Source organism: Cyprinus carpio, chromosome B4, assembly GCF_018340385.1.
Source record: "Cyprinus carpio isolate SPL01 chromosome B4, ASM1834038v1, whole genome shotgun sequence".
NCBI classification, from domain to species: Eukaryota; Metazoa; Chordata; class Actinopteri; order Cypriniformes; family Cyprinidae; genus Cyprinus; species Cyprinus carpio.
The window spans coordinates 2,540,800-2,556,064 of NC_056600.1; the positions used below are offsets into that span (position 1 = coordinate 2,540,800).

General features: G+C 35.5%; 1 protein-coding gene and 1 long non-coding RNA gene across 2 annotated transcripts; both read left to right on the forward strand.

The window, feature by feature from the left end:
- The first annotated feature begins 6,285 nt into the window (after nucleotides 1-6,285).
- On the forward strand, nucleotides 6,286-11,582 carry LOC109072275 (myelin-associated glycoprotein-like). The gene is made up of 6 exons (XM_042722609.1): nucleotides 6,286-6,331; nucleotides 6,499-6,846; nucleotides 8,244-8,564; nucleotides 8,662-8,925; nucleotides 10,101-10,367; nucleotides 11,269-11,582. Exons 1-6 carry the CDS (start codon nucleotides 6,286-6,288, stop codon nucleotides 11,580-11,582), a joined length of 1,560 nt encoding a protein of 519 aa, XP_042578543.1.
- A 2,044-nt stretch (nucleotides 11,583-13,626) lies between these two features.
- LOC122134644 lies at nucleotides 13,627-14,873 on the forward strand. Its single transcript, XR_006154709.1, has 3 exons — nucleotides 13,627-13,718; nucleotides 14,123-14,187; nucleotides 14,270-14,873. It is a non-coding gene; the product is annotated as an uncharacterized LOC122134644 (long non-coding RNA).
- Nucleotides 14,874-15,265: the final 392 nt, after the last annotated feature.

The window sequence follows — 15,265 nt, forward strand, 5'->3', positions numbered from 1 at the left end:
TTTCTGTTCACTCGTTAATTCGTCGCTATGTTTAAACTAGCAACTCTGTATACGGTTTGAGTAAATTATTAACTTAGAAAAGACTGAACGCATTTGCGCACTAGGAACCATTTCTCTACCTTCGCTCTCACACGGAGAGATTTGAGTAAATGACGTGTGTAAATACCTGCTTTTTTGCGACTTTCATTATTTTTTTTTTTATCCCTATCAGATGTTCTGTTATCCTTAAATGTGTATGTATAATGTTTAATAAATACGATTATTTTATTTAGTGAAACTAATGGTGATCCTAGCACGCAAAAGCATTAGTAACGTTATGTGTTACAAGCACACCATATGCAAATATCACGAAATAGAGCAGAAAGGGATGCATCTCTACTCTGAAAACCACCTTTACAGAAACCCTTATGCATTTTAATTTATATTAGATGTTGTTCAAAGTAGATAATGCCTATGTATATTTTAAAGCAATACAATACGATCCATTGTGGACAAATCATCAAGTGAAGCCTTGATGCTCCAAATATTTATATTTTATATGGAGATAAAAATAATAATAAAACCTAAAGGTTCTCTATAGTTTTGTAGAAAGTGGATTAAAAAATTGTTATGGTTAAATATATTTCATTTAACTCATATGCATATTCGCATTACTAAAATAAAAAGGAATTATATCGAAAAAATTATATCGTCTTATGAAAATTAGTTTTACTCTATATAGGCACATTAAATAATAACACTTTGGTGCCCTCTGGTGGCGAGTGTTACTTATCGCAATGGTATAATCGGAAGTGCAGTTTTATGTTCCGTCCACCAGGAGACAGAAGCGGCTTCAGTTTCAGCCAAGAGGCCTTCAAATAATTGACAACATGACAAATGGGTGGCCTATTAGTAAACTGTTATAAAGATGGGGTTTACAGGCCATAGACTTTGACTGCATGAATGGAGCATTTAAGATTAATTGGTGAATATTTTCTAATAAATAATAATAGTTTTTGGTTTTGCACCCCTTGAAATCTTTTTTAAAATGTTGGTGAACTTTATTATTGCTCAATATAAAACTCCCTACCAAATAAACTGATATTCATTAAGTTCTTTTAATTTGGAAGAATGGTGTTAGAGATATATCTGATCTGTTGTCAGTTGTTGTTTTTTTAGATGAGGAAGGTAATTTTATGAATATCAAGACTTTATGTGAAAAGTATCATTTTCGGTGAGCACAAACAATATGATAAGGTACTGAATTCTGTTTGGCTTTTCATGTTGGTTAGTCTACAATGCCCAATGTAACTAAAGCTCTTCATTTACTATCTTTTAAAAAAATGGTCAAGACTTTATTAGGAATATTTTCCCAAACAAATTCATTTGAACTTTATTGACAAAGACAGATTTCTATGACAGAAGTCATAGATCCTCTTCTGTTCTGAATATTAATTTTTCATTGTCATTATGATATGTCCTATAAACGGTCTGTTATTAAGATTTTTTTTTTTTTAAACACACAACTTCATCCTAGAGAATTAGAATTACTGACTGATCTTTAATCTCTCTTTTCTGTCAAAGATACGAGAAAAGGTAGTATTATCACAGCTATGTTCCTTCTTAGAGAAAAATGGTATCTGTGAGGATTTCCAGTCAGGATTTAGACCGTATCATAGTACTGAGACTGCACTCATTAGAGTTGCAAATGATGCTCTTGTCATCCAATCCATGTTGTATTTCGCTATTAGTGCTACTGGATCTTAGCGCTTTGTTTGACACCACAACATTCTGTTGAATAGACTACAAAATAATGTTGGCATTAATGGAAGTGCATTGGCATGGTTCAAATACTTCTGACCGTCATCAATTCTTAACATTGATCACAAGTGCAGTATGGAGTACCACAAGGCTCAGTACTAGGGCTGTTGCTTTTCTCCCTTTACATTTACATTTACATTTAATCATTTAGCAGACGCTTTTATCCAAAGCGACTTACAAATGAGAACAATAGAAGCAATCAGATCAACGAGAACAACAACGGTATACAAGTGCTATGACAAGTCTCAGTTAGTCTAGTACAGAACACGTAGCCAGGGTTTTTTTTTTTTTTTTTTTAAGAATATGATAAAAAAGCAAAGGTAAGTACTAGTATTAGTTGGTTAAGTGCAGGCGAAAAGATGAGTCAGCTGTTCGAACTGAGATCGGGAGGTTATTCCACCAGCTGGGCGCAGTCCAGGAAAAGGTCCGTGAGAGTGATTTTGAACCTCTTTGGGATGGCACCACAAGGCGTCGTTCACTTGCAGAGCGCAAACTTCTGGAGGGCACATAAGATTGAACTAATGAGCTTAGGTATGTTGGTGCCATGCCAGTCGTCGTCTTGTAGGCAAGCATCAGTACCTTGAATTTGATGCTAGCGGCTATTGGTAGCCAGTGTAACCTGATGAGGAGAGGAGTACATGTTACGCTTGGGAGATATCATGAGTAAACATGGTGTAGCTTTCGCAGTAATGCTAATGATACTCAGCTATATTTCTTCATGGCCCGACGAAACCTAACAATCTGCAAAACAGAATGCATATCTGATATAAGAAAAAACTGGACAAAAGAACTTATTATAATCAGTGATGCTGTCTACACTGGATGCGGCGCGACAAATCCCCGACAGAAAACTGCTGACTCGTTCTATTTATCACGCGCTGACAGACACAATTAAAGTTCAGATGATTTGCAATGCTTTGTCGCGTCCAGTGAAAATATACGATGTGACAGCAAAAACAAGGCAAGTGTGAAGAAAAGTGGACACTGAAAAAAGATGTTTCAAATGTGAATGGACTGAACAGTTTTGAGTGAGTGAGTGATACCATCTTTGTTATGGATGCTGGTTTACAGTGAGTTCACAGATTTAAAATAAGTTTGCTTTAGCCTAATTTATTTTCAAGATCTGAGGTAAATGTTGCTTTTACTATGGCTATAAAGATCACGCAAAATAATATCCAAACTTACATTAGACACTTAACATTGAATAAATGTCATATTTTGTATGTTGTTCCTGCCGCGACGTCGCAGAAAAAACATTTCTAAAATAGAAACCTGTGTCGCTGTCGCGGATGGTCAGGACAAAAACTACATGGAAAATAAACTTTTTATCGCATGACGTCTGGTTGGGACACAGGGTGTTACAGTTTGATTCCCCCCCAAAAAAATCTAAGTATAAAAATATTAATGCTGACAGATCTAATAATTGATTCTGCAGTTAGGGAAAGTGGAGAGAAGAGATACAGGCTGGAGATGAGCAGGAACAGTTGATTTGCCTGGCAAACATGGACATCCAGAGTTTTGTTTGTTTGTTTGTTCATTTGTTTTTAATATTCAACAGGCAAAGTTATTCAGTATCTAAATGCAAAAATGTTCATAATAGTTTGAATAAAACAGACTAAACAGACTTATTTTGTGTGACCATCTTTTATTTTAACACAAGCAACAATAATATAATAATTGTAGTAGGCTTAACTGCTGCTGTGTTCTATTTATGACGTACTGACACAAATTTCAAATTATTTTCAGAGGGTCGCTTTGTCGTGTCCAGTGTAGACAGACTTTAGACAACTTTCACGACATCTTTCGCGTCCGGTGTAGACACGGTGTTACTTGTGGGCTGATGGACGGGTTCTCTCCCACGTCAGTGCGAATCCTTTTTAGATAATTATGCATTGCTGCTGTTTTCCTTACATTTTCTAACACACAACTGCAAATTACAGGCTAACTGAATTAGAGGAAAACAAAACACACAGGAATTCACAGATATGCCCGAAACAGCCTGGAAAACACCTATATGCTTAACAGCTGACAAACTCATGAAGAATTAGGCAAAAACACATTTTGATTATTTTAGCTATTTGAGATATTATAGTAGTTTTATAAGTGTGTTAAAATAGATTAAACAATCATTATTTAACAAAAATATTATATTTATATAATAAACTGGGAGGGCCTTTCATCAGATTGGATGGCCCTGTGCCCGTCCCGTCCACTGCCTACGTCCCTGCCATAATACAGTGTTGACATATAATATTTCAAATATTAAATGCAAAAGTCGAGAAGAAATAAAATGCATGTTTCCTCTACATAGTGTTTTCGGATTCCAGTTTTAATGTAATTCAACGTATTCCTGAGCATCGAGAATTATCACCAACGTGAGGACTCAACACTGGATGTCACAAGACAGTGATTTGTTTCAAGCAAATCTAAAGAAATGGGTTGAATATTCAGAAAGCTTCATACTGATTTGCATAGAGTTCTGACTAAAGGAGAAGTGGTGAATCTCTAGTACGAGTTAAACTGGGATTTTCACACAGTTCTCCCTCCATTCAGTGTAGAAGCATCAGCTTGAGGAGTTCTGTCGTCTTTAACTCTCTTCTCTGGTAAGTCATTTACACACAACACAGTAAAACTTACACTTACTCCTGTACTTTTGAGATTTTGGAATGCCAAAAGTTTGAAACATGTTCAAGATAAGCATGTCCTGTTTTTCTTTTTCTTTTTTTATATTTTTTGAATATTTACTATTGTTAGAGATGAGTAGTAATTTAACTGGATTACATAATCAGATTCCAAAAATCAAGTACTTCTGATTAGAATATATTACTGTACATTTTATAATCCTCATGAATGATCAGATTACAGTTACTTTTTTATGGATCACATGATTACATATTCACACAAGGGCAGTAAATCATTTACAATTTATTGATTCTCCCTAATTATTTATTTATTTATTTATTTTTAAATTTTCCTTTCTAAAAATCCCACTGTCATACCATTTAGCTTTGACTATATTTACAATATTGGAATGGCTGCGTAAATGTCATGTAAATAAATTTGTAAACCATGCATCTGAATTTGGGTGAAAAAAAAACCACTCCTCACGAACTATGTAAAACACTATGTGTTCATCATTTCCAGTAATCTTCAGAAACTGTTGATTCTGGAAGTCTGGACTAAATTTTTGAAACCTGAAAGACTTTTGGGTGTGTAATATCATTGCTGTTTTTATGTTTATTAATGTCTGTTCATGTAATGCAGGGATTCCCAAATGTTTTTGTCAACCAAACATGAAAACATTTGACATTACATATTTACTTGAAATATCTCTGAAAAAGTTAATATTTCAGTTAATAATTTAAAAACACATTCACATTTCGATTTGGCTTAATGGTCACATTAACATTCAGTTAAACAAATAAAATATTTATATTTTTAGTGTTCAAATGTTTAAATAATTTATTTAAAATGTTTATGATTTATTTAATTACTAACTTTTTATCACCTCACAAACCCTTAAGCCTAGTTTGGGAACCCCTGGTTTTATGTAACGTTTAATGAATTTAATTATGTTAATATTAAAAATTGAATATATTTTCTTTATCTTTGCTTTTTATATCAATATGATACATTTCATGGTAGATTTAAAACAAGTTAGATAAACATAATCTAAAAAGTAGTCTGAATACATTACATAATGCAGTTTATAACGTAATCTGTAATCAGTAATGGACAACAAATGTTAAGTAATCTACACAACTCTGAATATTGTTCTGATGTAATTACTGTAGGACTTTAGAAATAACGAGTTTATACCAACATAACAAAAATAAAATCACACAAAAAAGAAATCAAATATAATAACCGTCAAAAAGACTAATCAAAATTAAGTTTGTTTACATATGTGTGTGTACTGGATATATTTATATATACATGTATATATAAATACACAATATACAGCACAATTTTTATTATTTGGGCTGCTGACCAAAACATATTCAAGTTACAGTTATATAATGAATATGGGCTTAAAGTGCACACAGCTTTAATTTGAGGGTATTTTCATCAAAATTGGAGGGAAGGTTAGGGAATTACAGCTCTTTTATATGTACCTCCCCCCTTTTTCAAGGGACCATAAGTAAATGGACAACTGGCTCAAAAGCTCTTTCATTATTTATACATCAGTTAAGGAGGGAAAAGGTCTGGAGTTGATTCTAAGTATGCCATTTGCATTTGGAAGCTGTTGCTTTGAACCACATGATAATGATTAAGCGTTGTATTAATTACATAATAATCATTGGTTGTACATGTATATGTGTATTTATATATAGATATAAATATGTATAATACACAAACAAATATTATATAAACAAACTTTTATTTTGGTTGTGATTAATGTGATGAATCAAAACCGACAGCCTTATATACATACACAATTTATTTATTTGTATATTCTTCTGTAAGGTGGAGTGCATGTAAATGATGGAAACATTGGTGACGTTCCTCCTCATTGGATCTCTGATACAAGGTCTCTTTCTTATAGATTATTCCTTTTTTTTAACAAGCTGATTTTCTATTATGAAAGCACTTACATGTGACCTTTGTGAGACTGAAGAACAATAAGTGCTGCAGAAGTTTGTTCTGAATATCGACTTTGTACAATTACTTTTTTTTGTCTGTTTGTGTTCATTTTAGGTGTTTTTTGTGTCTATAGTGTCAATCTGCCGCAGAGAGTAGAAGCTCTACAAGGATCCTGTGTTTTCATACCGTGCACATTTGACATCGATCAACAACTAAACATTTACCTCACTAATAATGCAAAGAGAAAATGGTTGACTAGTTCAACACTAGTGTTTGACTCCAGCAGCCCCAACACTGGACTGTTAAAAGGAGAAATATTTGGCACTGCTACACAGAAAAACTGCACCACACGCTTCGATAATGTCAGTCAGAGTCATAATGGCTCATATTACTTCAGACTTGAAAGCAGCAGTGCATTGCAATATAGTTACTTATACTCCCAAGTTCAAATTGCCGTCTTAGGTGAGTGTTATATTGTTCATGCTGATTCTATAGTGTGACTCAACACACATTTTTAAAAAGAAATCTACTACTAGGGATGGGTATCGTCAAAGTTTTAACGGTATTACTACTCTCACCGATACTGCTTATCCATTCGTTACTTTAACGGTATTCTTATCGGTACTTTTTGTTTTATATATATATATATATGACAGATTAAGAGCAGAATTAAGATTGCTTTATATTCTGAAATGTAAAATAAATAATGAAATTAATATAAAACATCAATAAATGGCACCAGATACAATAAGTGTAAATGCACCAGTATGCAGGCATTTTTAGTGTTTTATACATAAGATACATGAACAAAGAAACTAAGTAAAACAAACTGACAAATACAATAAAACAAATATACAAATGAAATGAAATAAACAGTGCTTTCATTTTTGCATGAAGGTCTACTAACATTACTGTTCATGTAAGTAGCCTAATAGTCTACAAAAGAAATCTAAAAGTAATCAAATGTAAATGAACACTGCATAGTTTTCACTGTATGTACTGATAGATTAATGCTTATTGAAGCTGTAACGTTATTCAGATTAAGAGCTGTGAGTGATTTTGTCTTTTCCTTTTGTTGTTTGATTAACACTGGTGGCCCAAGCGCAAGTCTGTCTCTTTAAGACAATAAGACACACATCGGGTTTTCTCCCAACTGGGGCCCGTTTTTTTACGTAGTTTATTACATCTAAGATGATGTCATCGTGCTAATCAGGATTTGGCTAATTCGGTTCTTCGAACACACATGTTGTTGATGGCTGGATTGAGTTATCTGAGATAATTGCGCATTCATGGGTTGGTTTAAAGGGGTTATGCATTGATACTCGAAACCACGATCAACAATGCAGACAGTGATTGGCTGGCGGCTATATAGCAACGTAATTACATCATATAATTAAAATAGACAATGCGACTATAATCCTTAGAAGCCAAAATCTAAATAAAAAAATAAAATTAGCTTAATATCACAGCCACAGGCCTAAAGTGTAAGCAGATATCATAATTAAACAGGGCTTTCATGTTGCGCATGAGCGCGATCTCACATCTGAATTGCGAATAGCAAAAATGCATCATAGACAAATATTTGAATATTATTGCAAATAAAAACATCTGGCGTCTCTGGTGAGATATAATTTGCAACATAATGTATACATAGCAATAATTAATGTATGTGTGTTTTTTTTAATCTCTCCAGTACCGAAAGCATTCTTGTGTGCTATCATAATTTTGCCCCGGGACCGATTAAATACCGGGTTTCGGTACCCATCCCTATCTACTACTGTACAATAGCAATGCACCTTCATTACTGAATATAATGGACATTATTTTGCAATATTTGACTGCATCTCTATGTGTTTCAGGATCTCCACCCAAACCCACACTGAGGGTCTTTAAGGATCAGCAGGAGCTGATGAAGATGATGGAGGTGATTGAGGGAAGTTCAGTGAATCTGCGCTGCTCTACTAAGATCTTCTGTCCGTCTCGTCCACCATCTCTCAGATGGAGCTCATCTCTTAATGAGAACGTCACAGAAAAGCAGTATCAGAACCAATCTGAGTTCATCTCTGATCTGAACTTGACTGTTTCTCACCGTCATCATAGAGTCACTTTCTCCTGCACTGCAACACACCAGCTACAGCAGCCGATCACAACACAAGAGTCCTGGATGCTACTAGTTCAGTGTAAGACAGGAATTGAATCAATATATGCTCAATGACCAACTATAGTTAGTGCTGTATGTCATAAAGTAATTGCCTGAATGATTTTCTCCTAAATCAGATGCTCCTAGAAACACATCGGTGACGATAAATCCAGCTGGTTTAGTTCTGGAGGATCGTTCTGTGACTCTGAGCTGCAGCAGTAATGCAAACCCAGCAGTGAACTACACCTGGTACAGAGACACTAATGGACTCCTGAATCCAGTTCAGACTGGACCAAACTTGACCATTAATGATACAGACTCGACACACAGAGGACGATACTATTGTACAGCTGAGAACAAACGCGGCACACAGAACATATCAGTGCTGCTGGACGTCCAGTGTGAGTATTAAAAGTCGTAACTATGTATTTCCCATACTTCCATTAGTGTTATTGTATAGTTGCTGTCTTTAATACTAGTTTAAAAATCTGCGACATCCAGTGTGAGCACTTGTAAATCTGCTGAATGTCCAGTGTGAGTACCTATTAATCTAGTGGATGCCCACTGCAAGTATTTGGTAATCTGCTGTACGTCTAGTACAAATACTTAGTAATCTTTGTAATCATGAACTGCCTTTTTTATTATTTTGAACTGTTCTCTGAGGTCCCCTTATAATGTTATCAAGAATTTTACATCAAAGAATCATAATTTAGAAGTAATAGGCTATTTTCTGTCCTGTTTTGTATATGTTTAACAGCCTAAGTCCTTCACAGATGGATGTTGCACTGATTTAGGTTTAAAACGCATAAATATCATATAAAACTATTTGTAATAACAAAGCAATAGTGACCACATAATAAAAAGTTACTTACACTTGTGAGATCCTGCATCGAATTGTGCCTAGTTTGTAAACAAATCTGCTGTAAATTAAAGTGAACAAAGGATGAAGTTCTTACTGATGTGGTCTTAATCTTCAGTAAAATTAAAGTGAATCCACTCTTTCCCAATGTTGAGATCATAAGAAAGGCAATGCAAAGACTTTTTCCAAAACTTGACACCGGACAGTCTCTTGTTGTCTCCAGAGCCATCTTATCATTTGGTTTCTGCGTAGGCCTGCGTATACCACCCTAATTATTTATACTATGTGTGCGAATCAGTGGGCAGGGCTAAACAGGCAGTGCTGTAGAAGCAGGCATTGATCATCTTCTGCAGAGGCAGTGTTTAGCCACACTACTACATAATAAAGTGGCACATTTCACAACCTTTTAGACTAACAAGAACGTTCTGAGTTCCGAAACTTACAGAATGGTTTATATGACCTCTTATATGTCAAAAGATCAATGGAATTTTGATTTCTCATTTCATGACCCCTTTAAACCTTTACAAACAGCTAGTATGAAGTAAACAGGTAATAGGTAAAATACAGACTTGTTTGGCCTTCTGTAGATGTTTGCACACATGCTTCAAAACGTTGCCTGCATCTGAAACTTGTACAACGGAGAGGTTTAAACCTGCAGCCTTTCAAATCTTGAACTGAAAACCACACATTCTACATCACACATCTTTTTTCCCTCAGATGCCCCAAAAAACACATCGTTGTCAGCGTTTCCCTCCAGCTCAGTGATGGAGGGCAAACCAGTGACTCTGAACTGCAGCACTGATGCAAACCCAGCAGAGCTCAACTACACCTGGTACAGAGAAACTGGATCTCAATTTGAGCTCCTCCAAACTGGATATAATCAGACCTACATTGTGACAAACCCTACACATGGCGCATGGTATGGCTGTAATGCTCAAAACCAGTATGGTCAATGCAACACAACAATTCAACTTGATGTTCAGTGTGAGTACAAAGACAGAACTCAAATTAATTTAATCTGATGACCTTAATCTGATTCCAATACAAAAACTGCAGTAATTGCAGCAAACACATAACTCTAGACGGCACTTCAATTGAATGCAACGTGCATTGTTTATGGTGAAAGGGAATGCAAATTGACATGAAAAAGTTGCAATTTTACTATAAAAGCATGCAAGAAACATACTTTCAAACAGTCAAAATATAACTTTCAACACTGAAAAGAAAAAATGTTTAAATTACTTAAACTTTACATGTAACTAAAGATGATGACAATTTTATTATATAAACTACACCACAGCATGCTATATGGTGTAATCTCTTACATGGTGTGTGCATCACTAAGTATGGTAACAATGGTAAACTTGTTAAAGGTGATTGCTATACAGTCAGCTATGCATCAAAGCCGTGAAATGGGTATAGCACTGTGAAAAATGTCTTCATTTACAGAGAAGACGGTAGGAGATTTGGAGATTTTGGAGCGTAAATGCTCATGTTATAAAGCAACATGTTAAAATTATGCTACAGCATTTTGTAATGCAAGGTTTCAATATAAAACCTTTGTGAAACGGCACTTAAACAAGTGAAACTACAAGATTCTGTCAGCAGCCCTTCTATAATACAAATACAGTGATCAAACACTGGGATACAAGTCTAAATGATTAAATAATTAGACAGAAACTGTGTAGGATCTCAGAAGAATAAAACTGATCCTACACAGTTTTTATCTACAATGTAAAAAAGAAACAATCTGTGAAGTTTATGGTTAAAAAGGTCACAGTTGCCAAAACTTTACAATAAAAATACAGTACAAACATTTTTGTCTTTTACACTGTAGAAAACATCAAGATCTTCTTTATCATAACAGTCATGTTCTCTATTTCAGTTGCACCCAAAATCTCCAGCTCTTGTAGCCGAAACAGCGCAATAGTGTGTGTCTGTGAGGCTCGTGGGAATCCCTGCCCTACACTAGAGTGGCGTCTGTCTGGACAGGCGCTCGCTAACTCTACAGAAACATCCATCAGTGTGGAGACGTTAGGAAGCACAGGAGTGAAGAGTGTCCTGACCACCCATAGGTCCCTCACGGACGTCCTGCAGTGTTTCAGCGCAAACATTTACGGCAGCTCAAGTCAGTTTCAGCCCATCCCACCGCCACAAGAGCCAAGTGAGAAACACAAAACAGCAGCTTTATCTGATTGACAAGATCAAGAAATGATATCTTTACCCTTGTGAAAAAGAAGTTTGATTAATTGTATTGAATGTAAATTTGTAGTGTACTTAATATATTAAGAGTATATTTTTAAAATACTACTTGCAAATAATGTATTATGTACATGTATTATGTACATGTACACTTACATTACTATGTTTTAGACACTTAAGTACACATAAAATGTGCAGTATGTAATAATGTCAATACTTGATTATAATTTTAACTGCATTGTTACTCAATACATGATTATTATAGTTCATTAAAACTTAAATAGAAACGTCTCGGTTATGTTATGTAACCCTCGTTCCATGAAAGAGGGAACAGAGACGTTACATTGGCATTAACGTTAGGGGTCTTTTTTGGGAGCCCCAATCACCTCTGACCATTACAAGAAATGGCCAATGACTATTGCCACATATAATGTGCTTGCCAAGCCACTTCCCATACATAATAGGGGTATATAAGGTTTGTGCTGAGAAACTAAGAAAGCATCCTGGCATTCAGCGCAGTTCAAGGTTGTGGCATGAGGGACATAACGTTTCTGTTACGAAATTGGTGATGCAGGTGCTGGCAAGCAAGCATGGCAAGACAGATGCATCTGGATCTGTACCCCACCCAATGCCCAGTACCAGATAGAAATCATAAAGTAAACACTGGGAGGAATGTGAGAATTCATATGATTGCAGCATAGACTAAAATACAGAAATGACCCCATTACCTCAGGGGGACAGAAGTCTCGACAGAGAGATCTGTCAAGAGAAAGATATAGGTTTACCAAGGGAAACCTACCAAGTGGAAACTACATACGGGACCCATTCTATGGGCACCTGGTCCAGTGCAAGGGGTGACAAAGGTATATAACACAAGTACTGAACCTTACAAACTCTGCTGAGTCTGAATGGCACAGGGTGCTGCAGGAGCTAAACAAGGGTTCACCCAAGGCGGGGAACTACAGGTGCATCTAAAAAAATTAGAATATTGTGAAAAAGTTAATTTTTTTGTAACTCAGGGTTAGGTTGTAAAAAGTCAAACTTTCATATATTCTAGATTCATTACATATAAAGAAAAGGGTCCATGCCCTGTCCAGCCAAACGTGCAGCTTGCCTGTTGCATACGGGTCCCTAGCTCGTCCTGGAGGCATCTATTGTAACAGTATGCCTCCAGGGGCACCCTTTCCGGTAGAAAAGCAAGGTCTGTTCAAGGCTAAAAAAAGACAATGACAAACTGAGGAAACAATTACCTGCTGTGTGCCACGGTGCCATGCCCATTTCGGGACAACAGATATCTGAAGTACCCAAGGTGAAGTGGCAGGGAGAAGGAAGAGTGCCCAACCCAGGAAGCATAGTGTCCAGAAGGAGAGGCAGAGAAGCAGCTCTTACCTGGTTACCTGAATCCCATGATGAAACGGCAAGGGAAGCATGATGAAGCCATGCATCCTCATCCCCTTGGCCTGTGGCAAAGAAATGCATTGGAACCAACAGAGAGGAAGCAAAGCATCACTCTCCGCCAGGTCCCGACATGCGTGACCCAGAGATAAAGAAAACTGCACTTTTGAGGAAAATGCTGGAACTGCGGTGGAACTGACATACTCAGTGCTGTAAGCCACTGTCCCTCTCTGGGGCAAGGGGCCTAGGTGTCACCGGCCCTATAAAAAGAGCAGCCCATTCCATCCCTGGGTCACCCATCTCAGGGACGTTTTGCTGTCTTCTTAGAAGACTTAGTGATGCGAAAGTGATGATCAAATGGAAACCAAACAGAGACTTTACTCCTGAGAAATGTGTTCATATTTGCCAAGACACTAAAATCTGTAATCACACATCCAAGATCTCAACATGAACTCAAACATTTCTCATCAAATTCACATTCATTTTATAGTTCTGTATTTTCTACTTAGGACAACTGTTGACTCATTTGGGTCTATTTTTATTCTTCCTGAGAAACATCTAAAATAGTTTAATGGTTTTAATGATAGTTTAATGAGATCTCCTGAACTATGAAAGAACAATCTCTGAGCTATAAAGCATTGCTTTTCCAGGTTTCCATTATCCTTCAGTGCTTCTTGGAGCTGGTGTCGGTGTGTCAGCAATGATGATCCTGTGCATCATGAAGCTCTGCTATGAACGGTGGGTACAAATGCCCTTTAAGGAATAAGAAAACAACAAGAAAACTTGATAATACTATATAAATATTCTATACATACATGTATGTGTGTATATAAAAATATATATAGCTGTTCTCATAGTTTACATATCCCTTGCAGAATATGGAAAATGTTAATAATTTTAACAAAATAAGAGGGATCGTGAAAATTTCATGTTAATTTTCCATTTAATACTGTCCTGTCACATAACAGATGTTTATATATTCTCCACAAGACAAAATAATAACTGAATTTATAAAAACGACCCCGTTCAAAAGTTTACATATGTGTTTACATACCTTTAAATCTTAATACTGTGTGTCGTTGATGATACAAATGGTCATATTAATGTTTTAATGATCTAAAACTGTGTTTTTTTTTTCCCAGAATAAGGAAGGAAAAACCTTGAAACCAGAAAAGACAACACATCTGGACTCACTCTGATTCAAACAGTGAGTAATTAATTCTCAAAGACATTATAGGCAGTCATTCAGTGGATCTTGTCCACTCATTTTGCTGTTTCTTCTCCATCAGACCATTGCTCTGGATAATGCCGGTCAGTTTGTTGACGGCAATAACGGCATGCTGTCATCCACCACACTGAGTGGAAAAGAATCTCTTCATTATCCCTCCACTGACTTCACAAACACTGAACCGCCGTCAGGAGAGATCAGGGACATGGCCTTGTGGATAGGATAGTAGTTCATTCAAAATTGAAAATTTGCTGTTAATTTACTCACCCTCAGGCCATTCAAGATGTAGGTGACTTTTTTTCTTCAGTAGTACAGTAAAACAGATTTTTATCTGGAATCATGGTCCTTGGTAATTCATAAAATGCAAGTCAATGGCTACCGTCACTTTGAGAGTCAAAAATATCTGTGAGTCCTGGTGATATATTGAAGTCTTTTCAAGTGAAACGATCAGTGTGTGCAAGAAACTGAACATTATGTACAACATTAATACCTATAATACAGTCCTGCTTAATTTATTATTATTACGTATTTATTATACACCAATTTCTTTTATTTCCTATTCAAATATATGAATTACTATTCCTACTTTTATTTTTCATTAAATCTTTAATTATCAAGTGTGTTTTAAGATGTACTTTAGCTTGAATAAAATGTCTCTGCAAAAGGAATAGGCTACAATTGCTAATAATAATAATTAAAACAGTTATAATAGTTTATGTTAAGGAAAGTGTTTTGAGCATAATGCATGTAAATCTCACAAATAAACAGTTGACAATCTTGCAAATAAATAATTAATCTTTTGAAATTCAAATGGAAAAAATATGGGTAAAATATCACTTTTTTTCTGACAAGTTTCAAGATTTTTACCCAAGGATTCAAGTCTGCTTGAAATTAAAAATCAATTACATTTTCTGAAATTTGTTTAATATTTTATTTTATTTTAAATGTTATACTGAAAAATATATGTTTTTAACTTGTAATTTTTTTTTAATTACCATTATGTAACTTTGCAAACAACATAATATAGAAACAGGCATTGAAAGAGCAAGTTTGTTAT

Excerpts from the sequence above, each read along its gene's own strand:
- LOC109072275 (XM_042722609.1), top strand. The coding sequence starts at position 6,286 with ATGGAAACATTGGTGACGTTCCTCCTCATTGGATCTCTGATACAAG. Across the intron at positions 8,565-8,661 it reads CTGGATGCTACTAGTTCAGT|ATGCTCCTAGAAACACATCG; the intron begins GTAAGACAGGAA and ends CTCCTAAATCAG. Across the intron at positions 8,926-10,100 it reads AGTGCTGCTGGACGTCCAGT|ATGCCCCAAAAAACACATCG; the intron begins GTGAGTATTAAA and ends TTTTTCCCTCAG.